General features: G+C 38.3%; 1 protein-coding gene across 4 annotated transcripts; it reads right to left on the bottom strand.

Moving 5' to 3' along the window:
• Nucleotides 1-1727: 1727 nt before the first annotated feature.
• LOC134747774 (fumarate hydratase, mitochondrial-like) lies at nt 1728-27585 on the bottom strand. 4 transcript variants are annotated; one of them, XM_063682413.1, is made up of 11 exons: nt 27376-27585; nt 22280-22396; nt 17665-17746; nt 16428-16549; nt 15380-15612; nt 14573-14778; nt 13702-13905; nt 12063-12224; nt 11315-11445; nt 7392-7519; nt 1728-1746 (listed from the first exon to the last, which is right to left on the bottom strand). In XM_063682413.1, exons 1-11 carry the CDS (start codon nt 27487-27489, stop codon nt 1743-1745), a joined length of 1503 nt encoding a protein of 500 aa, XP_063538483.1. In that variant the 5' UTR covers nt 27490-27585; the 3' UTR covers nt 1728-1742. The 4 variants fall into 4 exon arrangements, with proteins under 4 accessions (XP_063538483.1, XP_063538482.1, XP_063538484.1 ...); XM_063682412.1 differs by lacking the exon at nt 1728-1746 and having other exon boundaries at nt 5362-7519; XM_063682414.1 differs by lacking the exons at nt 1728-1746; nt 27376-27585 and adding an exon at nt 24660-24994 and having other exon boundaries at nt 5362-7519.
• Nucleotides 27586-27593: the final 8 nt, after the last annotated feature.

Genomic DNA, 27593 nt, shown 5'->3' on the forward strand with positions numbered 1-27593 from the left:
CAAAGGGGACTTTACTAAATTATGACACATATTAAAGCCTGACCAGTAATATATGATCATTGTCAAGAGGGCGCTGTTCATTCTCATGTATAGGGTGACAGTTCAGTATAGTATAAAAAAATATTGTATTTAATGAACATCATCATCAATGTAATTAATGTTGCTTGCCACGCTTAAACATAACAAAAATCACAATAAATTGCGTCTTAAAATAAACTTAAAAAGTCTACTAAAAATCGAAACAAAAGTAATTTTTAAGTCGCTGTTGTGACATTCTCAATCAAAAGGTAGGTACCACTTTGTCGTTTACCATAAAGACGAAATTTGATTATATCTTTATACAAATAACCTGTCAGAGAAAGTGGTACCTTTTCATTAGGAACGTCACAAATGTTGGTCAGTATGAGGAGTGCAGCCTACAGTTTATTTTTAATTATATTTATATACCTACTACGGTAAGATTGATAAGACAATGTAATTATGCCTCCGAATGAAATAAATACACTGTATCGCAAAACTAAGTGGCGAGACAGCTCATAATGCCATCTCTTGGTTGGTCTTAACAAGGGTAAAGGAGATAGTATTAAGATCTCAGTCGCCAGCTGATATTGCGGCAAGTATAATAAGCACCCCACCCGCGTAGGTACCCTTCCCCGCGCACGCCCTTCTTGTTCAATTGAGTTTTATTTTGCCAGATAGTAAAAAAACCGTGGATCAAAATGACCCAAATTATGAATGATGTCTCAATGTGGTATTATAATATTGTAGACGTAAACTTAATAACATGAATTTTTTTTTGTGGCAGATACAGGGTGTTAATTAGAAAAAAAATTTTTTTAAATAAAAGCGGTGGATGAATTTGACACAGATTTGTTTGAATAACATATAACAATGTTCTGTAAAGTACAACACTTCACTTACCGACTCTAATATTTTTTTAGGCGTTTTAGGATCAATATTAGGTATTTATTAAATGCCATTATACCCGTGGATGAAAATGACACAAAATGCGTGTGTACGTCGGAAGCCACTTTGCCTTTACAGGGAAACAAAGAATTTCGTCTCGAATTTTTTTTTTACAGAATTCTGATTGAAAAAAGAAATACCTAAATTTCTACCTAAGCAAATACCTAGGATGACACAAAATATTATTTTTAGGTTTAGTATATGGTCTGGAAACTATATATAAAAAATAAGCAACATTAATATTCTTATAACCTCAGAAGTTATTGGTACAGGTCTATCAAGTGCGAGTTCATACATTAAATTTGTTACTAAATGCAAGTTGAATTTACACAATTCCACTGATAAAAGGGATTGTGTAAATCATGGTTTATTTATTTATATTTTGGAGATCCAACAGCTATCAATACAAAGTCATGATTTACGCTAATATCACCAGATAAATGGCTAGCGTAACAAAAACTACTTTGCTACCCATTACTGCGACATAAAGGCCACCTCACACTAGCGTCTTTTGCGTCGAGTAGCAGCCATAGAGTTAACTAGACGCCAACGCTCTGGAGACTGTAGTGTCGCTAGTGTGGGGTGGCCCATCAGAATATACTATGCTTGAACGCTAACCAATAAGCCTGATAGACCGCAGCACATTAGCCACCATCATGGGCTTGAAGACATTAAGCTCGAAGTGTCCCGTGGCTCCGCCCATGGTGCAGGCCACATGGTTGCCGATCACTTGAGCCGCCAACATAGTTATGGCTTCGCACTGCGTCGGGTTCACCTTACCTGAGAATATTGGAGAATTAACCTGTGGAGCAAGGCACCGTAGTTGTAGAGTTTCAAAAACGTTGCCGGCGTTGCCCCTTTTCCCCTCTGCGGCGTATTTTTAAAGTTCTCGTGAATGCGTGGAAAATGGGGTTGGCAACTATCAAGGGTTTGCACATGGAGACTATATAAAGGAGCCAAATCTCTATGTGTGAAAAGTGTCCATCAAAAAACAGTAATTAGGCGGCGCCACCATACACCGAAATACTACCAAAAGCAACCTACGTAATTTGGTCAGGTTATTTGTTGGTTCATGTTATACTCATGTCCCAGAGCCTAACTAGCGCCACCGGAGAGATTAGGAACTATTATTTAAAGCTGAAAGCGGTCACTTTTGCAACAATTCTGCCATAAGAGATTGGCATCCTTTCTATACCATCCATAGGTTTGCAGAGATGGCGCCATCATAGCTTGCCCCTTTTTCTATGAGATTTGGCTTAAAGGGCTGGCATCCAGGGCATTAAAAAAACAAAAATTTGACACAATTCTAGGGATTGACAGGGCAAGCTATGCTAGCGCCATCTGCTAAATATTTCGACCGGCCAACCCCATTTAACAAAAAATAAAAAAGTTTTATATTTTTTTCCTTATCACCGACCGGGGGCATCATAGGTAGGAGTAGGCGATGGCGAAATACCGAAATTTATGAGTGAAAGAGAAAAAATCCTATGCTGCCCAAATTTTATATGAATATTCTTTCTTTTACCCCCGATCGCTCGGTGGCGCGTCTATAACTATAGCATGAAGTTGTCTATGGTATACACATGAATCTAGTATAACTGGATCGGTCATGAGGGGTGGGGGAAAATGACCGAACGGGATAGTCTTATGTATCTTTCAGTAGGAGTAGCAGAGAAAGCGCTGTTATTGTTTGTCCTTGTCATAGTTTCACTTTTCCACCGCTGCCACAACCGAGGTTGTGGCAAACAAATAAGTCATGTTTGTTCGTTGCTTGTTTAATTATCGTTGTTTTGTATGAAATTGTGCTTTCTCTTATGAAATATAGTGATGGTTAGCGTTTTGAATGCTTGAACTTTGATAAAATACTGGTGAATTGTTCTGTAATCGGCTGTAATAGCCGCTCTGAGCAAAAATATGAGATCATAACCTTTCACACGTAAGTACGGTATTTTACACCTTCCTCTTAACGCAATATGTGAGAATAACATCGTAAAATTACGTTACACTCAAAGCAATGTAGAATCAAACGATTTCAATAAAAATATCACAATTATTTACGCAAATTAACAAAACATTATTTGTAAAATTATCCGCCCAAATTACGTAGGTAGGTAGGAGTCTGAAGTCAGCCATTTTTAAACTTCTTCTTAATTTAGCTGCATAACAATCATGTTAGGGATACCAGATGAAAATATTAAAATTTTATGGGTAATTTTGACCTCGAAGTTTTTTCGTACTTCTAATTCCAAAAAATAAATAAACAAATGTTGTGAAGATTAAATGTGGTATACATTAATTGGTGTGATTGCGATTTGTGATTTCTTTAAATTAAAACCCATAATACATTTTATTTTACGTTTTATTTACTAAACATGTTTAGTTTTGTACCACCTGCGCGAATTATAGGAGGTATTTCATTGTTTATACGCCTAAAAAGAACGGCCCATTGACATTTTATTTAACAAATTTTGAATACCGTCAAACAAGCTAACTTTGCCTCCAGGGTAATCGCCCCAACGTGATATCAAATATTGGGGTAATTTTTACCAATATGGTATCCCCACGTTTATGACGTCATCTATGTCTATTGTTTATTGTCATTTATTGCTTACATGTACATTGATGCATAGAAATACATGGTGTTATACTTATTGTTAGGAAGCGTACATGTTACCCTGTGAGGGTGTTACAATATGATTGCAGCTGTCTTACTGTTTACCTTATTACTAATTTATATAACAATACAACTTATACAACATTTAGCTAGGTCTCTAGTATTATAATTAAATTTACAATAGTTTATTCAATGGAGTATATTTATGTCCGTATATCTATAGTAGTTAGTCAAATTAATTAGGATTTACGTCTACTTATTAGTAACTCATAGCACATTTTTGTTGAGTCTCTAGTATCATAATTAGTTAAGTTTGTCATAGTTGATTCGAAATAGAATACATACAATAGAATACATGCGTATAGTTACATTTTTCATAGTTTATTCGAATGAAATACAGTTATGTCCTTATAATTATCTAATAAAGTATGTGCGTCAGATCAATTAATTAATTAAGGTTATCGTCATTTAGGAAATCATCGATTCTATAGTAGCATTTCTCGGTAAGTAAATTAATGAGTTTTCTTTTAAAAATTTTGTCTTTTGTCTCAGTAGATATGTTATGAGGAAGCTTGTTGAATATTTGGATTGATCTTACGTGGGGGCTATTCTTATATATTGCTAAGTTCCATGTCGGGGTAGCTAACAAGTTGTTGCATCTAGTGGTACGTGCTACTAAATCTTTACGCATTTGGTATAGGTGTAAGTGTTTTCGTACAAAGTTTGCTGTTTCCAAAATGTATATACCAGGTAGGGTCAGCAATTTATATTTCAAGAAGAACGGGCGGCAGCTTTCCGGCACTCGTATGTTTGCAAGAATACGGACACATTGTTTTTGCATTATAAAGAGATCCTGTGCATCTGTGCTGGATCCCCACAGGATCACTCCATAACGCAGCCACGAATAAGCGTAGGCATAGTATACAGAAAGGGCACAATGTAGGTCTGTATTTCGTTTAATTGCGCAAAGGGCATATATGAATCTTGAGAGTTTTGCTTTGATTTTTTTTATGTGTTCTTTCCAGTCTATATGCGAGTCAATTGTTAAACCTAGGAGTGTGAATTTGGTGACTTGCTCGATTGAATTGTTATTGATGTTTAGCGGTTTCTTCTGGAATGGCTTGAACTGGATGGTTTTAGTTTTTTAGTTTATTTCGAGGTTGTGATCATTTAGCCAATTCGAAACAGTTACTAGAATATCTTTTAGGCGTGTGTTACATTCAGTATCATTTGTGCAGTCAAAGAGTAGTGAAATGTCGTCCGCGAACAATATGCAATTGTTACTAAGAGCTTTTGGTAAATCGTTGATGTACGCAATGAATAGGACACAGGCCAAAATACTACCTTGAGGGATGGAACAAGTGATAAGTCGTGTTTGCGATTTTATTTCCTCTACCTCCCCCGTTTTATGTCTATCCCTTACGGGCGCACGCGTATAGCTGGTCTATGTAATGCTATGTCTATGGGTATACAGCAAGAACCACCATTTTATTGGTGAATGAGATACACACATAGATATTTTTATTCACTCATTCATTCCATTCGTGCCAGCTCTTGTGAACCGACCTGGGTGCCTAGCCAAGGTGACAATCGATTGCGCTACGGCAACGAAACGCTTTGTCTCTGTCACTTTAATATTAATGCGACAGTGATAGTTGCGTTTCGTTCGACGTAAACGATTGGCATGTTGGCTACGCACCCTGTATACGTTACCGACAAGGTAGTTGAAATTACCTTTCTCTGACCCCTTTTATTGACCCCAAATAAATCAAATGCACTCAGTAACTTAGATAAATATATTGCTTACAAATAATTATCTTTATTGGTGTATAATAAAAACTCTTAAAGAAAAAACAAAATGAGGATCAACAAAATGTACAATACAATAAGTTCGAAATATTCGAGACATATGTGACGTTCTCAATCAAAAGGTACCACTTTGTCGCTTACCATAAAGACGAAATTGGCTTGTATCTTTATACCGAATAACCTGTCAGGGCGTCCTTATGGCAATCGAAAATATGGTACCTTTTGATTGAGAACGTCACATATGTACAATAAATAATGATGTAAGTACAAATATACTTAATTCTCGTTGTAGGTATTGCTTAGGAACGTTTTCTAAAAAAACCAGGTAGGACACAGAAATAACCCAAATTACATATAAATGCGAACACAATACATTTATTTACTTTTGCTAAAATAAGCAATACTGGTATAACAGTTAAAAATTCTATACATCCAGTTCATGATTTTATAATTTACTTAATTTAGATTTTATAATAGGATGCTTATAAAAAGAAAATACTGGAATATTGTAGTCCTCGACATTTTCAAAAGATTGTTCACATTTTATTTACGGTATTCATTACTTTTCTCCCCTTTTTTAAATTACTAAAATTGGCAGTTTTATCTTGAAAAGGGAGAAATATTAGCTTTAACGTTTTGAGCTCATTTAACCGTCAAATCATGTTTACAGAAAGACGGTAATCCTTGATATTTTTAAATTAAAAGAAAAATGGAAAAAAAACTCCGGCAGGACTCGAACCTGCGACCATTGGAACACCGGTCCAATCGCTTCTGCCAATTAAGCCACGGAGGCATACCAGATGTGTGAATTTTTCCATACCTTCCCTTAATGCCTCGCAGGTTCAAATTTTTCAGGTGTAAATTTTTCAATTTTTCCTTTAATTTAATACTTTGGAGTAACGTTCGCAGAAGTTTCTGCTTACGGTAGTCAAAATTGTATAGTTACGATATCTTAACTAGATTCGCACTCAACGAGACTCAAGTTACAATATTAAGAGTCCCCGGCAAGCTCGGCCGAATTTCAACTTCCCATACAAACGGAGTTTCGATCTGATTTTAACACTACAAATTGGATTGTAATGAAACTATGCACAAACAATGACATGAGGTATATAGGTCTGTTATTAGTTTATATAGGTCCAGTTTACAAAACAAACGAGATAAAACAAATACAAGTTTTGTATGAAAAATTTATTATTTAATATGTATTTTTTAAACTATGGTATCAGGAGCTACGTAAACTAATAACAGACATAGATATACCTTATCCTATTGTAAGTACAAAATTTCAGAGCAATCCAGCTAGTCGTTTTAAAATGAGAGCGGAACTACATTTGTATGGAGAACCGAGCTTGTCATTTCCACCTGTACAATTTCTTTGTCTAATGTGCATTGCGTCTCACTCTCATTAAGCAAAATATGAGACGCAAATACACATTGGACAAAGAAAGTGGACAGGTTTTATACCACTCTCATAGCTCAAACGGTTTCTCTCGAGTATATCAGCACTCTCCGTAGATGTTATTTGTCTCTCGATGAGTTGTTTACTTGGGTCCCAGCTCCCAAGCATGTCCTCGGGCCAGACCCACTTCTCGAACTGCCCAATTTCTTTGTCCAATGTGCATTACGTCTCACTCTCTCATTAAGCAAAATTTGAGTTGCAAATACACATTGGAAAAAGAAAGTGGACAGTTGAAATGCCCTTATAGCTCAAACGGTTTTTCTCCAGTATTTCAGCACCCTCCGTAGATGTTATTTGTATCTCGATGGATTGTTTACTTGGGTCCCAGCATGTCCTCGGGCCTGACCCACTTCTCGAACTGCCCAATTTCTTTGTCCAGTGTGCATTGCGTCTCACTCTCTCATTAAGCAAAATGTGGGACGCGAATAAACATTGGACAAAGAAAGTGGACAGTTGAAATGCCCATATAGCTCAAACGGTTTTCCTCCAGTATTTCAGCACCCTCCGTAGATGTTATTTGTGTCTCGATGGGTTGTTTACTTGGGTCCCAGCATGTCCTCGGGGCGGACCCACTGGTCGAACTGTTCCTCAGTCAGGATGCCTAGTTTGATGGCCGTTCCCTTGAGGGTGCCGCCTTCCTTGTGCGCGGTCTTGGCTATTTGGGCCGCCTGGAAAAGAAAATGTTTTTAGTTAGTTTTCAATACAAAGAATCATTAAGAGAAAGTATTATGAGCAGTACGCGTCAGCCAAATTCGATTTCAATAATGGGTGCAAGGGCCTGACACTCTTTGATAGAGAAAGATAGTCTTATTGCGATTCCTATAAGAGGAAAGAGAAAATAGTGCCATATGCTTTGTCTTTATCACCGACCGGGCATATTTTTTCATGGTCGGGTTATGGCATCATAGCAAGGACTAAGGAGGCGATGGCGAAATACCGAAATTTATAAGAGTGAAAGAGAAAAAGGATTACGCTGCCATACATGAAACTGTCAATACATGAATATGTCTTTCTCTTACCCCTAGTCGCTCAGTATCATATATGTCTATAACTACTTGTAATATACTATGTCTATGAATGGGTGTTTAGGAATATATTGTTTCATGTAGCAACATTGTATGTAAAATTTACGGTCTTCCATTCGTCAGTTATTTCCGTTCCATTCGAATGTCATTCAGTCACTTCCGATTGAAATAACTTCACTTCTAAAAACTACTTCGACAATTACCGTAATGGCTGTAGTGATGTGCCGTTACCGTAAATTACGAGAACAAAGAGAATCGTCGGGTAAATTACGCGGTAACGTTCTCCGTACGGGTAATTATGGAGAAAGTTGTCTAAATTTTCATTTTTTTTACTTTTTTTTACAGAATTTATTTTTATTTGGTAATATCTGTACTGAAATTTTCAAAAAAATCTGTCAAAAGGAACTAGTTTATTACCAAAATTACCGTAAATTACCGCGTAAATTACGGGGAATCTTCCCCGCGAATGTTCTCGGGTAATTTTTTTAGGAGAAATTTTAACTTTAATCAATGATATAATTTGACGTTAGAGATGAAATACACAATAAATATTAAATTATTTTACTAATGTTTAATAAGTTTCATTCGATGTGCGATTTAAAGTGTTTTTAATGAAAGTAAGTACAAGTACAAGCCTAACGAAAAATAAAGTGAGTTCTCTATTATTTCAGCTTAGTTGTATAAAATTCATCTCATAATGAATAAATTTATTCTTTATCAAAAAAAAAATTAAACTTATTATGTACAGTGATGTAATCTAAAAACCATTAATATTTCAATAAGTCATATGTAAGCAAGTTTGATGTGTAAGGTGAAGTTTGATTTGTAATGGCTTACATTACAACAAGTGTGTTTGACGATATTTTATTACATCTCATGTTTATTTTACGTTAGGCTGTTGTATTGTGAACAGGTAAGCGTTTATCAACTGGGTTCGCAATGTCCCACCACTAGTTACTGGAAACTGCAGTTTCTGTACTGTTTGGGTACTAACGGATTAAATTGGTTCCTGATGGCCCTCAAGAATCAAGATCCTGCATTCATAGCGCTCGTCTTTTTTATGTCCTGTTAGTCTGTTACTCGTCTCGATAGCGCAATGAGCACGTGATAGGATCTTTCAGAGTGGTCCCTATTACTGACAAACTAAAAGAAGGCTAAGATGGTCCGGCCATTAAATCCGTGTTACATTCCCACAAACCACGAGGTAAATACTGCAGTCATGAAGGTCATGCTAAACCTTCTACCGCTTCAACCAACACATACAGCTAGACTAAAGGCCACCCCCCCCCCCCTCCCCAAGCGGTAAGGTTGCGAAACCTCAATACATAACGTACGAAGACTTCAATACATAACGTACAAAGGACAAAATAAAATCATATGAGGACGACGAATCACGGAGGACTGACTTAATCAGCACCTATGAACTGAGTATCTTCAGATCTGATGGGTCCAAAACAGACAGTGGTTCGGGTTCTGGAACCTTCTCAGAAGACCCGAACGTGTCCATTACCACTCCGCTAGGAGCTCATAACTCAGTTTTCCAAGCTGAGTGCATGAGGATCATCAATGCGGCGGCTACCATCACTGCAAGGAAGGGTAGTAGGATCCCTCCACCCATATACTATCCGCCAGTAGAGCACTCTAATGGCCCTAAGCCATATAATTACATCAAAACTCATACATGAATGCCACGAACGACTAATGGAGACCTCCATATGGCAAACCTGTATATCATAATAAGAAGCTCACCCTTCAATGGATCAAGGGACACAGTGGATCCTGAGCTAACGACGGTGCGGAATCGATTTTCCCAATGCCCTTTAGCAAGATACGCTCACTGCTACTGGAACTTACAAAGACACAGCACAACCAGGCTGGAGACCGACAGGCTATGCATGGCATCAATGAAAGACTTACGAAGTAGCTCTTCCAGGACCCAGCAGGTCACCTTTCCTGTTGAGGGGTTGGGTTGGTTGGCTGGACTAGCTCCCACCCCCCGTTACGAAAACTAGGCGCCTGTCGTCGAGTTACGGAAACCTGCCTGTGCTACAATACAATTCAATATCCTCACAAGATTTCTGGGAAGACAAAGACCTCCCAACACATGGTAGTTCACCATCAAGAGGGAGATGAAAGTAGAACCTAACCCCTATGGTAACCCAGGATAAAGCGCTTTGGCTCCGCTGTACATTAAAGCCCAAATAGAGTTGGGACTAAGATAAGGAGAAACAAGTCAATAAATTATACCAATCAACCACGTGTCAGAAAACATTAATACACTTAATAATAATAACGTAAAAAACATTTAAATATTTTAAAACCACAAAACTTTTAAGCAAAATTCAATCTTAATTTAATATACTTCATGGGTAAGTTACCGTAAATTCTCGGTAATTTACGGTAATTTTCACTAATGAGAATTACGGTAAATGCGTAATTTCTCGGCGGCACATCACTATGGCTGACATATCGTACCTTCGCTTTAAATTCATTTAAAGTCAAAAATCATCCTCTTTAGCTGCAAGGCAGACCCTTAGGCACTATTTTCATACCAAGACAGTGACAGACTGATGAAATTCGGTATCCCGAAAATCGTTCCTTAACATGTGTTTAGTGAATGTTCACTTAGCGACCTGTTAGTTCTGTTCTCATGCACTTTTCGCTACAAAGCGGAAAAATGGGACTTCGGCTACGCTCTTAGTAGTATACCTTATCGTATCCGATGTGGGGGTTGAGCGCGGTGACCAGCATGAGGGACTCCTGCATGATCTGGTTGATCTTGTAGTATACCTTATCGTATCCGATGTGGGGGTTGAGCGCGGTGACCAGCATGAGGGACTCCTGCATGATCTGGTTGATCTTGTAGTATACCTTATCGTATCCGATGTGGGGGTTGAGCGCGGTGACCAGCATGAGGGACTCCTGCATGATCTGGTTGATCTTGTAGTATACCTTATCGTATCCGATGTGGGGGTTGAGCGCGGTGACCAGCATGAGGGACTCCTGCATGATCTGGTTGATCTTGTAGTATACCTTATCGTATCCGATGTGGGGGTTGAGCGCGGTGACCAGCATGAGGGACTCCTGCATGATCTGGTTGATCTTGTAGTATACCTTATCGTATCCGATGTGGGGGTTGAGCGCGGTGACCAGCATGAGGGACTCCTGCATGATCTGGTTGATCTTGTAGTATACCTTATCGTATCCGATGTGGGGGTTGAGCGCGGTGACCAGCATGAGGGACTCCTGCATGATCTGGTTGATCTTGTAGTATACCTTATCGTATCCGATGTGGGGGTTGAGCGCGGTGACCAGCATGAGGGACTCCTGCATGATCTGGTTGATCTTGTAGTATACCTTATCGTATCCGATGTGGGGGTTGAGCGCGGTGACCAGCATGAGGGACTCCTGCATGATCTGGTTGATCTTGTAGTATACCTTATCGTATCCGATGTGGGGGTTGAGCGCGGTGACCAGCATGAGGGACTCCTGCATGATCTGGTTGATCTTGGCCTCGTTGGCCTTGATGCCCGTGGCGCAGCCCTTGTTGAAGGCCTGGCAACCGTCACCTGGAAATAACAATTATTATATTATTATACATTTCATTAATTTTGTACCTATTAAAGAAATTCCTTTCATTCAGAACTCTTCCGGTAGCTCAGACAAAGGAATTGGTTCTACAATTCTACATGACTTCACCCGACTTTAGTGTTCATCTAAGTGAATTTTGCATCAACTTTGACGTGCGTGGAAGTGCCATTAAAATATAAACGTAATATATATAATATTTCGTTTGAATTCCAATTTTATGGTGACATTTGCATACTAATGTCCTTATTCATAAAACTTTACGGGCCTGATTTAGTTAAATTATGTTTTATCCCTTTCTTACAAATACATAAGTAAAAATGACAGATAAAGCCAACCATTCATAGCTAATTCAGGCCAGCAACGCGTTTATGAATAACGCCATATGTTACTGCAAAGTCAGAGAATACACCGCGAAAAATCGAAATTTCGTTGTCTGTATAAATATAAACAAGAGTGATAGAGAGGTAGATAACGAAATTTTTATGTGTCCCGTGGCTCCGCCCATGGTACAGGCCACGTGGTTGTTCTCTTGTGTCACGGGACAGGATCCTTGGGTCACCTGGGTTGGGTCCCCAGGAGAGTAAGTATAACATACCGATGAGCCTGATGGACCGCAGCACGTTAGCCACCATCATGGGCTTGAACACGTTGAGCTCGAAGTGTCCGGTGGCGCCTCCCACGGTGCAGGCCACGTGGTTGCCCATCACCTGCGCCGCCAACATGGTGAGCGCTTCGCACTGGGTGGGGTTCACTTTGCCTGAAATATTAACAGTTTTGTAAGAACATTGTATTTAAAAAAAACTGTGCGCGTCCGATAGCTCGCGCGGACTTTAGCGCGCTAGCTATCAGACGCCCTGTGACTGCTACATAATGAAAGGTATTAAAATACAAGAATCAGTTTATGAAACGAACGAAGTGAGTTTCATAATAGGATCAGACAAATGTTTTAATGCCTATACTAGAGATGCAATGGAGTCGTTTCACCGGATACCGGATATCCGGTCGTCGGATCCGCCGAATACTCGGCTAAAAGTTTTGTCTGAAATGGAGGAAATTAGATCGCACGCGTTCGCATAGTTTGGTGCCGGTTAAAACTTGTTTCTAGTTATAGGCATTCGTAGATAGAAAAGTAATCTAAATTCTCACACAGTACGCATTGAATAGCGGCACGTTAGTTTTTGTCGTAAGTGCTTAGTTAGTAGTTTAACTTTGTTTCGTTATTTATAAGAGTTTCGAGTGTTTAGTGCATATTTTATTCATAAATATCGTGCTTAATTATTATCCGGTATCCGGCCGGATACTACGCAACTATCCGGTATCCAGTCGGATAGTAAAATTATGGACGGACAGGCCGGATACCGGATAGTGACCGGATATCCGTTGCATCTCTAGCCTATACTTTTATAGAAAACGACTATTAAAAGTAAAATAGATAAAAAAAAACCTGACAAATCTAACATAATTTACATTTAATATTACTTCTAAACAATAACACAACTTCTAAGTTTACGAAGAAGAATCAACAATATTTACCCAAATATTATTCTTGCAAACGAAACATTTCAGATTTTCTGTAAACGTACTGCACGATATTTTATACCCTTTAAAATATTTATAAAAAAATTTAACACTCAGTTAACAAAAGCCTATTTAATTTTCATTTTCATAAAATCACATTTATAAAAACTGTCAAGCAAATCAAATTAAACATTACATTTAAACTAAGTCTCGCGACGCAATCCTTAATACATTTGACGGTCGTGTGTTTGTTAGACGTAACCTCACAATTCTGATTGCAGTGTGATGAGTATGTTAGTGACAATAATAAGTTTTTTTATTAATAATTTTATTTTCGATACGAGCTTTTGTCGCTGTATGTACTTTTCTTTCAACAGACAACTAATACTCATAGAGACACATAAGCTCCCCTAATCCACACCTGGGCCCAGAAGTGAGCAAGCAATATGTGTCAGCTAGAAATGTTGTTTAAGTGGTCTGCGCTTAACTGAAAATTCCTTAACTTTATTGCGTACACGCAAGGACTGTTGATTAGTTTAGTTTGTTATACATACCGGGCATAATCGAAGATCCAGGCTCATTCTCGGGTAACATAAGCTCCCCTAACCCTCACCGGGGCCCAGAAGCGAGCAATGTCGTTGCCGATCTTCATGAGCGAGCAGGCAATATTGTGTCAGCTAGAAAGGACTGTTGATTAGTGTTTTTGTTATACATACCGGGCATAATCGAAGATCCAGGCTCATTCTCGGGTAACATAAGTTCTCCTAACCCACACCGGGGCCCAGAAGCGAGCAACCGTATGTCGTTGCCGATCTTCATGAGCGAGCAGGCGATGGTGTTGAGCGCGCCGTGCACCTCCACCATGGCGTCGTGAGAGGCGAGCGCTTCGAACTTGTTCGGGGCCGTTTCGAAGGGGATGCCTGGAAATAAGTATATAGCGTATTTGTTAACACATTTTACTTTTCAAGCAGTCCACCATGCAAGAAAAATCGGCAGGGAAATTAACCCCTAGGATAGACAATGTCACAAACTTCTAAGTACCAGGGCTTATTCAGTTTATTGACTGTCAAGGAATCTGTTGGCTTTATACTATGTAAAAATACTTATGTAAATTGTTTATTTACGGCCGTTGTCCTGAATATCAATAAAATAAACAAAGTAGTAAATTTGATATTCCAACTGCGCTTTCAGTATCTAGGGTAAAAACACAGAGTATCCACAGAACTCTTGCACCAGGCGATCATAAACAGTACGGAGCTTACTAGTGAGCGAGGCGATGCAGTTTCGGGGGTCTAAATTTGCCAGCCAAAAAACGATCTTGAAGTTTTACGTTTAGAATTGAATTTTGATGAGCTGTTTAAAGCTTACCAGTGAGAGAAGCGAGGGCCAGGTAGTGTGTAGGCGGGGTAGGGTAGCCTATTTATTATGTCCTAGATACTAGAATGATCAATCATTTATCATTATGGTATAAAATACACAAACGCAGGATTAAATAGTAAATTGGTCAATCGAGCTATATTTTAGTACCTAGAACATAATATCCACTGAACGCATGTACCAGGCACCCATAAACTGCAAAGAGCTTACCAGTGAGTGAAGCGATCTCCGCAGCACATTTCTCAGCGAACCCTATGCGGGTGTTAAGGCCCGTGCCGACCGCAGTGCCGCCGAGCGCCAGGTAGTGCAGGCGCGGGAGGGTGGCGCAGACTCGCTGGATGCCGAAGGTGAGCTGTGCCTCGTAGGCGCTGAACTCCTGGCCGAGCGTTAGGGGCACGGCGTCCATTAAGTGGGTTCTGGAAGTAATAAAAAAATAGCAAGTACTGCCATCTGACCTTCCAACCCAGAGGGTAAACTAGGCCTTATCGGGATTAGTCCGGTTTCCTCACGATGTTTTGCTTCACCGAAAAGCGACTGGTATAAATATCAAATGATATTTCGTGCATAAGTTCCGAAAAACTCATTGAAAAAAAAAAATACTTAAGTGAGAAGTTTAAATCGTTACGGATCCTAAATGGTCACTCAAAATAAAAATCATCATGAAAGATGATTTCTAAATAGAATAAGCTTAACGTTAGCTTCGTTAGCTCAGTTGGTCAATATTAAGAGCGATCAGAGTGGAGTACCGAAAGGTCGCAAGTTAAGTCTTGCCCGAAGAGGTGTTTTTTCAATTTTTACTTTAATATTAAAATTTGTAGAATCACTCGCAGACCTTAATTAAAATTAGTTAAGTTACCTGCTGTTTATAATTGTTCCTAATTAGAACAGTAGGAGTGTTAAAATAGAATCAAGAGCGTAGCTAGGGGTTTTAAAGCCTACTATAGCAGAGTTAAAATACAATCCTGAGTCCATCTAAACGTTCCAAATCCTTCGTGGAGAACTGGCTGTAAAGCTCACCTGCCGATCTTGATGATCTTGCTGAACTCCTTGGACTTGGCGGCCATGGTGTCCCTCAAGGCGACCAGACCGGGCATGAGGCGGTCCCTCAGCTCCATGGCCACGGCTATGTGCATGGCCGTGGGGTAGGTGTCGTTGGAGCTCTGCGACTTGTTCACGTGGTCGTTGGGGTGCACGGGGCTCTTGGAGCCGAGCTGGCCGCCGAGGATCTGGATGGCGCGGTTGGCTATCACCTGGAGATTGAAGAGTATGGCTCAGTTTTCAAGAACGCACTACACTACAAGATGGACCAGTATCGAGGAGGACCTAAAAGTCCCGAATATCTTGCTATCCCGCAGAGTTTCTTGCCGGTCCCATATTGGGATAACCGTACCAGTAACACGTAACCATGACATCCCTGACTACGAGTGACAAGAATCGAATTTTGTCATCGCAATATTTATCATCACTTTGTGTTGTTTTAGTTTATTACATACATTAAATTAAATCAATGCAATTTTGCAGCTCATATTCATATTAAATTTCCTTTGATTTTTATGAGGCATATAATAAAATGCGTGATTTGATACTCATTTTATGACTTCAATTGATAAACTTAACACAATTGTACTAAAGAATAGAATCCGAATAATATAAACATGAAACAATGAAGTATTTTGCAGCATTGTTTGCGCCATTGGAATATTTCTCTTATCGCTGTCATTTAACGCATTATTTATGGCATCACAGTAAAACAACAAAACGTTATATTATAATCCAATACATTATGTTCTACTGAAGCTCACACAGTTAGTCACTTGTATTTGATAAACATAAAGAGCCAAGTAAAGTTCTGTATTTGGTATACGGGAAAACTTTGTTCACTACACCAGCTTTGAACAGATTAGAGCCCGAGCCCGAAAAAATTATGTGAGATAATTCATAATATACAGCTCAATCGAATAATGGGAAGTGGGTCTAATTTAGCTTGCAAGATTCGACCCGAACACATACATACAAACATTGCAAATTAAAATAAAAGCTTATAAAAAGAGAAAATGTAACCTACCTCATTGGTGTTCATGTTGGACTGTGTGCCGGATCCGGTCTGCCAGATGACGAGGGGAAAGTGCCCCTCATTGTACAGCTTTCCGGAGATCACGTCATCGCAGGCTTGCATTATGGCGTCCGCTGGATTGCAATTTAAAAATACAAGTTAGGATAAATAGTACATTGTATTTATCCTTGACGTATAGCGGTCCTCACTCCGCCTCGGCCGATAAAATTGTATTCTAGAGCTATACACTACGCTTTTCAATTCGATGCGAGAATATACAGATATATTTCATATTTAAGCGTATTTTATGTTTTCCTGTTCCTGAGAAATAATACCTGCCGGGCTAGCACATGATTGACACGACAGTATCTCGCCGCGAGATAGACTACCCGTCTTTTATTAACTGTATGAATTAAAGAGGGACGGGTAGTCTATGTCGCGGCGAGATACTCTCGCGCCAATCATGTGCCGGGCGGCAGGTATTATTTCTCAACCTGGACGACCGGTCTGGCTTAGTGGGTAGTGACCCTGCCTGTGAAGCCGATGGTCCTGGGTTCGAATCCCGGTAAGCCCATTTATTTGTGTGATGAACACAGATATTTGTTCCTGAGTCATGGGTGTTTTCTATATATATAAGTATGTACTTATTTATCTATATCGTCGCCTAGCACCCATAGTACAAGCTTTGCTTAGTTTGGGGCTAGGTTGATCTGTGTAAGATGTCCGTTAATATTTTTTTATTTATTTACCTATTCTCGTGAAATTTTGTGATCAAGGTCGATAGCAAAAAGTCGATTAAGTTTATGGAAATTTTTCAAAATGGTAAGAGTCAAGGGGATTCTACAGCTCACAGAGCCACTAGTATACTTCTAGAACGAGCGAAGAGATGGTCTCCGTTTCAACTTGGACAAAAATGCTTTCGTATGTCCTGATGTTCTCCTCTATGTACAGTTCGCATTTCTCAACAGATTCTCTTGAGATTTGGTGAGCAGGTTCGGTGATTGTGTAAAATGTTATTGTCCGTCCAGTTTTTATACAAATTAAAACCGGTATTCAATTTCGGTATCTCGGTTGTTTATGTATATGTTACCATTTAATTTAGGTGATATGATAACTCATTGTCCTTACCTAAATACCATTCTACAATATCAAAGAAATATTTCGAATGCTACGTGATATTTAGATTTTAAGTTATACCGGTAACGATCCCTGCATAAAGCCACCTAGGGTCCTATATAGAGGCACTTACCGACTTTTTTATCGAGACCGTATTCGATATTCACTTTCGCGGCGGCCTTTTTCAAGATACCAAAAGCCACGATAACCGGGTACTGAAACACAAGAACAAAAATCATAAAAAGTCGCTTCCACCATCGTCAACATTCAAGGCGTATAGAACAAAAACAAGATCTGCGGTGTCAGCATGGTTGCATTTGCTGTCAGCTAGGGGTCGGAAACCGGTATTTGCTCCATACAAAAATACCGGTATTATTACGTTCTTTTTCGTTCTTTTGTTTCTAATTTCATTTTTAATGGGACGTTTTAATAATGCAAAATTGTTTCCTAAATACATGATTCAGTCCTACGTAATGAGCATAAAAAAATTCAAAATATTGGGCTATTTCGGGGTTTTTAAAAAATACCGGTTCCGAGCCCTGGCTGTCACTATGCCTGTCACTTTCGCACTTACATACTTGTTAGAAAGTGACAGGCATGGTGACAGGCGATAAAAATGCTACCGTGCTAAGCCCGCTGGGTATTAGGAATACACTTAGATGGTACAGAGGCCTCGGAACGCAAAAATAACTTATGGATAAATGTAAATCTAAAATAGGTATTCATTATTTAAGTCCTAACCGACTATTAATAGATACAGCTCCCAAACCACAAACATTTCCAATCAATTCTAAACCAATTTCATTTGACATAACCGCTGCATCTAAATGTGGTTAGTTTTAATAGAGAGCGTGTGGTGGCTGCGTTTGGGCCCAATTATTAAATATAACTGACCTTACTTGTACGTTAACCTTTTGTTGAATGAATTGATTGTCATTAGGTAAATTGCGATGATTTCAGTGTTTCGTACAAAAATGGAATCACATCCTGTAAATTTTATTGTACATATTAAATATATAAATGTACTTTTAGGGCACGCGGGCAGGTTAAATTTCCCTCCTTTTTAGAAATATCAGCACGAGGATTCAGTTTGTACATATAGCCTAGGTACGTATCATGTAAGTACATATGATTTTTTTTTAAATAATTACTTACAAATGGGTAAAGTTCTTCTGTCTGTACTAATTTAAAACCATCAATTATTTTTGCACTTTATTACAAACTTCCACCCCCCTTTTCACCCCCTTAAAGGATGATTTCTGGGATAAAAACTACCCTATGTCCTTACCCGGGACTCAAACTATCTCTATACCAAATTTCAACTAAATCAGTTCAGCGGTTTAAGCGTAAAGAGGTAACAGACAGACATACTTTCGCATTTATAATATTACTAGCTTTTGCCCGCGACTTCGTCTGCGTGGACTTAGTAACCGCAGCTAGAGTAAGAATAGCGCCTGGAGAAAATCACATAGCAATCCAAATTTGAGCATATTATGCACACAAATTAGCAGGCACTTCGTTAATTATCTCAATTCCACCCCGCTTTTTACTTTATTAAGGGATGATTTTCGGGATAAAAACTATCCTATGTCCTTCTCAGGGACTCAACCTATCTCTATGCCAAATTTAATCTAAATCGGTTCAGCGGTTTAAGCGTGAAGAGGGAACACACAGACAGACAGACAGACAGACTTTCGCATTTATAATATTAGTATGGATAGTATTCATAGTATGGATAGGGGCCCTAACCCAAATATCCCTTCCCTATAATTTAATTAAAACTATAGTTATTACGTAGTTACTAGCATGTAGATGTGGTAAATTTATGTGTCTCACAGTCAGGGGTCAGGGGTCTCTGTCCTAGTCACATGATAAACATTAGGTATAAAAACATGTAGCAATACTGTCAATTCGTCATGTCATGCGTACTGAATAGCAAAACACATTATAATGCCGATAGAAAGTGGGGCAGGGTCTATAGCAACACACAATTATAATCAAGGTGACATTAGGACTTCAGCTTTGATATAAAATGAGGTTTTTGAAGTGTGTAATAAGTAATAACAATCATTATTTCACATTAAATACTCCGTTTCGCTGTACAATTACAAGGCGTATCATTTTTAGGGTTCCGTACCCAAAGGGTAAAAACGGGATCCTATTACTAAGACTCCGCTGTCCGTCTGTATGTCACCAGGCTGTATCTTATGTACCGTGATAGCTAGATAGTTGTAATTTTCACAGATGATGTATTTCTGTTGTCGCTATAACAACAAATACTAAAAACAGAATAAAATAAATATTAAAGTGGGGCTCCCATACAACAAACGTGAGTTTTTTGTGTAATGGTGCGGAACCCTTCCTGCGCGTCCAACTCGCACTTGGCCGGTTTTTTTCGAAGTTGTTTAGCCAACCACGGTAAAAACGATTCGATTCGATATTAAGATTAATTTAATTGTATTACTAACAAATTATATGGGCATTTGCCTGAAATAAATAATTGAATTGAATAATCAAAAATTGTGTAACAAAACGAAATATGAAGTAGGTAAAGATGAAATTTTTACCTACATACGAACGAATAGGTAAAAATGTACGAACGAATAGGTATAACATATTCAACGACATATATACTCGTACTTATACTCAAGGACTAACTCTAGTATAAAATGCCATAAAATAAATTTAATATCATGGACACGATTCCTTACCTTTTGTTGGAGTTTATGATCGCCGTAAATTTGATTTAATGACAACATTGCAATGTTTGATGTGTTTCAATGAAGGTACAATGCTTTAGCAAGTTAGTAAGACAATTCTCATTGTTAATTTCTTGCAAAAGTGCGGAGGATGTTTTTAAATATAATTATTTAAAAACATCCTCCGCACTTGTAATTATAATTAATTAATATGTTAATATGTTTTAAAATAACCGCTACAGCACTAGTGTTCTTTGATTTAGATTTATAGTATGAATTTTCTCAAATAATTTTTACGCCTCACACGGCTCACACCTTAATCTGTTAAACCAAAGCCTTTGTTTCTTTTGTTCAGCGGTTACCAATGCTACCGCTACTGACTGAACGGGAACAAACTCGTTTAAAAATAAATTTTTCCCCTCACTAGCTCGGAAAGCCATCTTTTATCCTTTAAAACAAGCGGGGAAATACGCATTTTATCCACTAGTGGGGAAAGTAATTTGACCTTGGATGGAGCGTGTTTAAGTAGCTTGACAGATAAGATAACAAAACGTAAAACGCTCATAATAATGGTTCGTTCGATATTAATTGTTATTAAATAAATGGTTTGAGAATCTAATAAAAAATACCAGATTTAGCTTTATTTAATGATTTTAAGTCATAAACCTTAAAATTCCATAATAAACGTTTGTTTTTTAATAATTACGTTAAATATAATTCTGAATTCCAGTGATGAAGATGATCTAACGCCTGTGGATGTTGCACTTTCCTCGCTATAGTGAGGGGAAAAGTTTTGTGTTACACACGGGTGCAAGTGTATTTTACTTCTCGTGTTTCAATTCCACACTCGCGGGTAAAATACAACTTTGCACCCTTGTATAACAAATAACTATTACCGTCCTATTTATATGGTTCAAATGTATGTAGCAGTGCTGTATTCTGATGCCACACAGGCAACCGATCGTCCTTCATTACCCAAACTCGTTATCTCAGAATGAGCTGTTACATTTTGAACCTTAATATCACGATAGTTGCTTTATAACGACATATGGTTGCTTTGGCACGCGCTCGGCACGCGACTAAGGCGCCTCTGCATAAAAGAAACAAAGCAGGGACCGGACAACCCTTTCCGCGATAATACCCTTTCAATGGGCAACACTTAAACACGGCTAACACATTGAAAGACTTTCCCTTTTGAACTGCAAGCCCATTCATACCCCTACCTTTGACTAACCCTTACCGAAAAGCTAACCAAAAATAAGGCTAGCCCTTAATAAGGGTTACCCTTATCTTTAAGCGCTTTTTATAAAGGTTTCCCTTTGCGTGAAAGAGACAGGATTAGTATATATCTACGGTAGTGTATGAAAAGGAAAGAAAATACGTGCCTAGTCAAAGAACGCCGCCGTCGCCGCCGACGATCGCTCGGATTCGAAGTAATGTGTGCTTTATGAACAAGGTAGACGACTTAAATTAGCACGCTTTATGCTAAAAGGAAAGCCCTTTATAAGGCTAACCCTTATAAGCAATATGCAAGGTGTTGGTGAGCGGATGATAAGGGTTTTGTAAGGGTATTTGGGCTACCGATTACTCAAATGTGGTAGCTTTATATAAGGGTTTTTAAAAGCAAAACAAAGGGTTTCGTCTGGCAAAGGGTATGGTGAGTTAAGCCTTATGCAATACCCTTATAAAACCCCGATAAGGGATAGCGGGCCGGTCCCTGAAACAAAGGCTTTTGTTTAACGGATTAGGGACTGAGGCCTAAACATCATTTGAGAAAATTCATACTATACCGGCATACGTTCCTCAATGCCGCCGATGGGGAAATTAATGATTGATCTGACGGTCTGGGCTCCATAGAGTTTGTCATCGGGGATATCGAATTCGCCCATGGTGTTTTTTTAATAGATTTACTTCACTTACCGGCGTACGTTCCTCAATGCCGCCGATTGGGAAATTCATTATGGATCTGACGGTCTGAGCTCCATAGAGTTTGTCATCGGTAACGTCTAGTTCGCCCATGGTGTCTTTTAATAGATTTACTTCACTTACCGGCATACGTTCCTCAATGCCGCCGATGGGGAAATTCATTATGGATCTGACGGTCTGGGCTCCATAGAGTTTATCATCGGGAACGTCTAGTTCACCCATTGTGTCTTTTTCTTTGCGCTGCGGACAAAAAACATTTACATTGTTAATGTAATGTAACATCATAAGTGTATTTTAATTTGCCTAATGTCAAGAATATTGAGCAAATTTCAGCACTTTAACGCCCATTAGCGCCCATTGTACCTTTTTGAGTACACCTCGGTTACGGCGTTTGATTCCATTTTCTACTGTAACTACCTCTCTGCATTAGAAAAATGGTGGGTTCCCAAAAGTGGGTGTGGGCGTTAATGGGTTAAAATGTTTAATGAGTAAGACTGACATCCTTCTGTCGTTTTGGACTGTCCGCCCGGGTAAGGGTTAAGCCCCTTCCTGTCTCAGCGGTAAGGTACGAGTCTGTTCCTTTTCCTGCTACCTGAAAAATGCAGGTTCGGAGGAGCACCCCGCTCCCGCGCTTCCTCGCCAATCTAAAAGATATACTGCGAAATACCTACTGCAGCGAATCATCACTACTAAGTCAGGAACGGGCCAAGAATGTTGTGGTTTCGTATCTAAACAGATTTTTGTGGATAGATATATATATAGGGTAGACCGAGGCGAATCTGTTGATATTTAAAAAAAATCTTATGACAGGTATCGCAGGCTAAGAGGAGAGACGTACGGTGTATAGTAGTAGTAGTAATTACTTTATTGTACACAACACAGGTTTACAAAAATAAACTTCATTTCATCATTTTCGGTGTCATTTTAATGTGCAAATATCAATGCAATATTTCGAATATCATCGGCTTTCTCATGTTGATCCGATTCGCCTCGTTATACCCTATGTTCGGCCCGCATGGGCACTTGGAAAACCGGCATAATGTTTACGACAATTGTTTTAAAATCGCTCGATTGATGATGAAACATTGTTTAACCTAAGCAACATACTCACTATATTGCCTTTAATATTTGAATCTGAATTTAACTTCATATTTTTGGTTAAGTTATCTTTCTCCGTGGAACAACACAATGAATACATCGCCACTTACATTCTAAATTCTAGGGACCTACTTAGATTTAAACTTTAATTAGGTTTTTGTAATGGAACGATGTGTTATCGATGGAAAGTTAATAGGCAATATGCATTTTGCAATGTGAATTGGATTTTTCATTAAACGTAGCACTCATTATTCTACATATGGTTTTGATGGTCTGCTAAAGTGAGATGGTAACATCAGGGGCGTATTTAGACGATATGGCGCCCGGGGCAGTCACCAAATTTGCGCCCCTTGACGACTGAAAAAAGTTTCCCTGCTGCTGCCTTTTGCCCATTTTGCCCCCTTGCACTCTGCCCCCCCCCCCCTAGTTACCCACATTGGTAACATCATCCTATGCTACTTTCTCTCTGTAGCATACGTCAGCCTTCTGTTTTTGTAGGACTGCAAGTAAAACAGACCGTAGTTATGCAGAAAACAACCAACTCCATTTTTTTTATCAATGCAGAAAGCGATCAAATCCACTGAGTTAAGGTGAAAGTCGCTTTGACAAAAATAAAAATGTTATTCGCTCTTTACAATTACAATGACCTACTGAGTAGTTAGGTTTAAAGATCTTTATTATTCTCATAAGAATACATAATATTCACTTACACGAGAATTTAATGTTTTTCGGTGAGCGCACATTTAACTTATAACAAATAACTTAATACTGTAGGTATTAACCTCACTACTTAAACTAAAACTAAAAGTATACAAATTTAACTAAATACACTATTTTTGTTTTTTTTTTCTTGTCGGGTATATCAATAACTCATATAGTTACTAGGTTTTAGGATCGAACGTTATTAACTAAAATTACAAATTTACAACAAATAGGTAATTGATTTGACTCATGGATCGACGGATGTTACGATTTTGTAATAAAACTGATGGTTCAAAAAACTTTTATTATCATTAATCTCATGCAGTATGTAACTCAAGTACATACCTAGAAATTTTTGGGGATATAAACATTCTTACGTGCATTTCATATCTTACACCAAGCTTTACATAAGGTTTATACTTGTAGATAGGCTCTGAGAAGTATGTTACACGTTACATAGATGCTCCTACAATTTAGAAGACATGGCAGAACTGCAAATGTTTTTCTTATCTTTTGACTTAACGGTACCTACATGAACATTACAATTAGTTATTCGTGCGTGTAGATACTGACTGATAACAAAACATTGGTGTTATTATAGCTGAGTAAAATAAGTAGATATCCCGTATTAAGGCGGAATAATAAAAAAATTAAGTTACGGTGACCAAACAAGAGATATAAATAGTTATGTAAGAATACATACCATTTTGACCGGCTTGCCGTCGGCACGTAAACACTTTGTACACGCCATTTTATTATTTAGGTAAATATTACCCCAAAATTTCACACAACACGATTTATTGTAAAAAATACACTAAAAATTTCCTTTCCAAAATAGCTGCAAAAACTGACAGCAAGGGCCAAAAAGACTTTAAAATTTGAATTTGTCAATGACAATGTCTTTTTTTTTCTAAACTACAACGCAAGTCCGCGCGCAGACAAGACGCGTTCAAGTTGCGAAGTTATTTTAGTCCAAATGGGACTAAAACGAGTTTTAATTCTTGCCGAGAGAAAGGAAAAGAACCGGTGTGCGCTCTGTGGGCCTACCGCGTACCACGTTCGACGTGTAGCCTAATGTCACACTAACGTACGAATTTACAAGTGCGACAGAGAGGCAACACGTCGAACGTGGATCGCGGTAGAACTGATTGTTTAATTATTTCAATTATTTGGCCACGTACGTCGCAGTTGACAGCCCGTGCTCAACTAAAGTGTGATCTTGAAAACTTAACCAAGATAACAAGCTTATCAATTTATTATTTAAATATGGTGACCCCCTCGCAATTTACATACATAATTTACTTTAATTATAGCGTGGTGTGAGATTAAAGAATGGTTGCCAAGCATGTTTAGTTTGGTTAACATAAGTTTGGACGTTTGTTTAAAAACATACTTTAATTAATGAAGTTTAAGTATCATATTCGACATGTATGCTTTGGATCGTTTTGATACGAGTAGTAATAAAAGTAACACGTACTGTGCAGTTAACTTCACCGCAAAACTTAATGAAGCGGAAATCCTTAAAGGAAAAGATAATGTTTATCAAATAAGAATTAATTAATTTTGATACTATGTATTCCTGCTACTGCACTTTGAAACTAACGTCTGTCTGTCTGTCACCAGGCTGTATCCCATGAACGGTGATAGCTAGACAGTTGAAATTTCCACAGATGATTTATTTCTGTTGCCGCTATAACAAAAGTACAGAACCCTCGGTGCGCGAGTCCGACTCGCACTTGGCTAGTGACTCTCTCTCACTATGGCTCTGATGTAGAACAGTAGGAACCCTTTCTTTAATTATCATTAGGTATTCTCTTTAGAACATTATTAAACCATTTTATTTACCAATTAAATTATCCAAGATTTCCTTGTGTACCCCACACTTGATTCGGCAATAAGAAAACAACATTTATTTCAAAGATGAGGTATTATTATTATTTTTTATTATGTGTGAATGCACAGGCAGCTTAAAGCTAATACATGCACATCAATGTCCACTTGTGTTTTGTAGTCTTCGAAAGTGTTCATTGAGTTTGTTTTTAAAAGAGCTGACGAGGATGCACTGATCTCTGACTCGGGCAAACTGTTTCACAGTTTCACTATGCGGTTAGATAGGAAGTGTCGTCTGGGGTTGCTATAACTCTGCATCCGTGTCAGTTTCAGAGGGTGTCCTCTCAGTCTGTCATTTATTCATACAGTTTTTTTTTCTATTTTTTCTTTTTTTTTCTTTTAATGAGATGTGCAATAAAGAGTATTGTATTGTACATGAGAGCATATAATATTCCAATATTATCCTTGCAAGAAACAGGGTCAAAACAGTTCAATGAGAGCAATAGGGCAAATAACGCTAATATCTTTAGATAAAATGATACTATGAAAACGGATTCTATATTGTATATTGAATTTATAATACATCCCGACGTTTCAAACCCTTCACAGCATTCGTGATCAACGGGTGACTTAGGAAACGCTACAATGTGCAAAAATACCCACATACAAAAATAATGAACCTTAATAAATTATAAACTTTAAGGCTGGTTGTACATGCAAAATCGGTTCATAAGGCTAGTTATACAATAAATGTAACGTTTTCAACCAAAAGGTACCACATTGTTGCTTGTTGATAAGTTTGAGTTCAAATTGAAGCTATATGGAAATAGCGCCTTATTGACCACCGACAATAAGTACCCTTTTGGTAGAGAATGGCACAAATATCTTTAGATAAATAAATAAATATTATAGGACATTATTACACAAATTGACTAAGTCCCACAGTAAGCTCAATAAGGCTTGTTGTGGGTACTTAATGGCAAAAATTTGATAGTTCCGAACAACTTACAGGCCGATATCGTCCGGCGGACTGGTAATAAGTGGGCCCCTTTAGACAACGATATACAATATGTACATATTTATAAATACTTAAATACATAGAAAACACCCATGACTTAGTAACAAATACTGTGCTCATCACACAAATAAATGCCCTTCCCAGGATTTCAACCCGGGTCCATCGGCTTCATAGGCAGGGTCACTACGCACTAGGCCCGACAGGTGGTCGTCGTTAGATTTTAGGACAAAGAGAGTTATTACCAGGCGTGAAAAATTTATAGTACAAAGATTATCCGTGTAATGAATCTAAATTCCAACAGGTGTGTTTTTCATGGTCAAAGACACTTGCAATTGTAGTATTAGTAGTAGAACACAGGAAATTATGCACGTAATTTTGCTATCTTGTTGTGGTAAGTTAACCTCAAATACTACAAAAAGTTAAGTTATTGGAAACGTCAAATTATTACAACTGCGACTACGATAAGCCTGGAAAATTCCAGGATACCGGCGTTAGCTAAATTTTATTTGACTGATGGACTATACTACCTATAGGATCAATGTTATTATAGATCATTGATTATGCAACTTACCGCTACAACTTTTGTGGTGGTGAAGCTTCGCTGGTCCGCAAGTCGAACGACGCATCGTAAGTTCTTTGACGAATGAACCAAGGCAGATGTTACTTTAAACATGGACATCGCCATGATTTAGTAAGAAACGTATTATAAATAAATTTATAATATCTTTTTAAAATTTTGAACGCCTGCCTTCTATTTTAGTTTGACATTGACAATTTTGTCTTTTGTCA

Source organism: Cydia strobilella, chromosome 15 (assembly GCF_947568885.1).
Source record: "Cydia strobilella chromosome 15, ilCydStro3.1, whole genome shotgun sequence".
Lineage (NCBI taxonomy): Eukaryota > Metazoa > Arthropoda > Insecta > Lepidoptera > Tortricidae > Cydia > Cydia strobilella.

What these genes read in the sequence shown, in the direction of transcription:
- LOC134747774 (XM_063682413.1), bottom strand. Translation starts at nt 27,489, where the DNA reads ATGGCGATGTCCATGTTTAAAGTAACATCTGCCTTGGTTCATTCGTCA. An exon ending in CCACCACAAAAGTTGTAGCG is followed by an intron (nt 22,397 to 27,375) that starts GTAAGTTGCATA and finishes TTTTGTCCGCAG; the next exon opens with CGCAAAGAAAAAGACACAAT. An exon ending in GCGGTCCATCAGGCTCATCG is followed by an intron (nt 11,446 to 12,062) that starts GTATGTTATACT and finishes TGTTATTTCCAG; the next exon opens with GTGACGGTTGCCAGGCCTTC.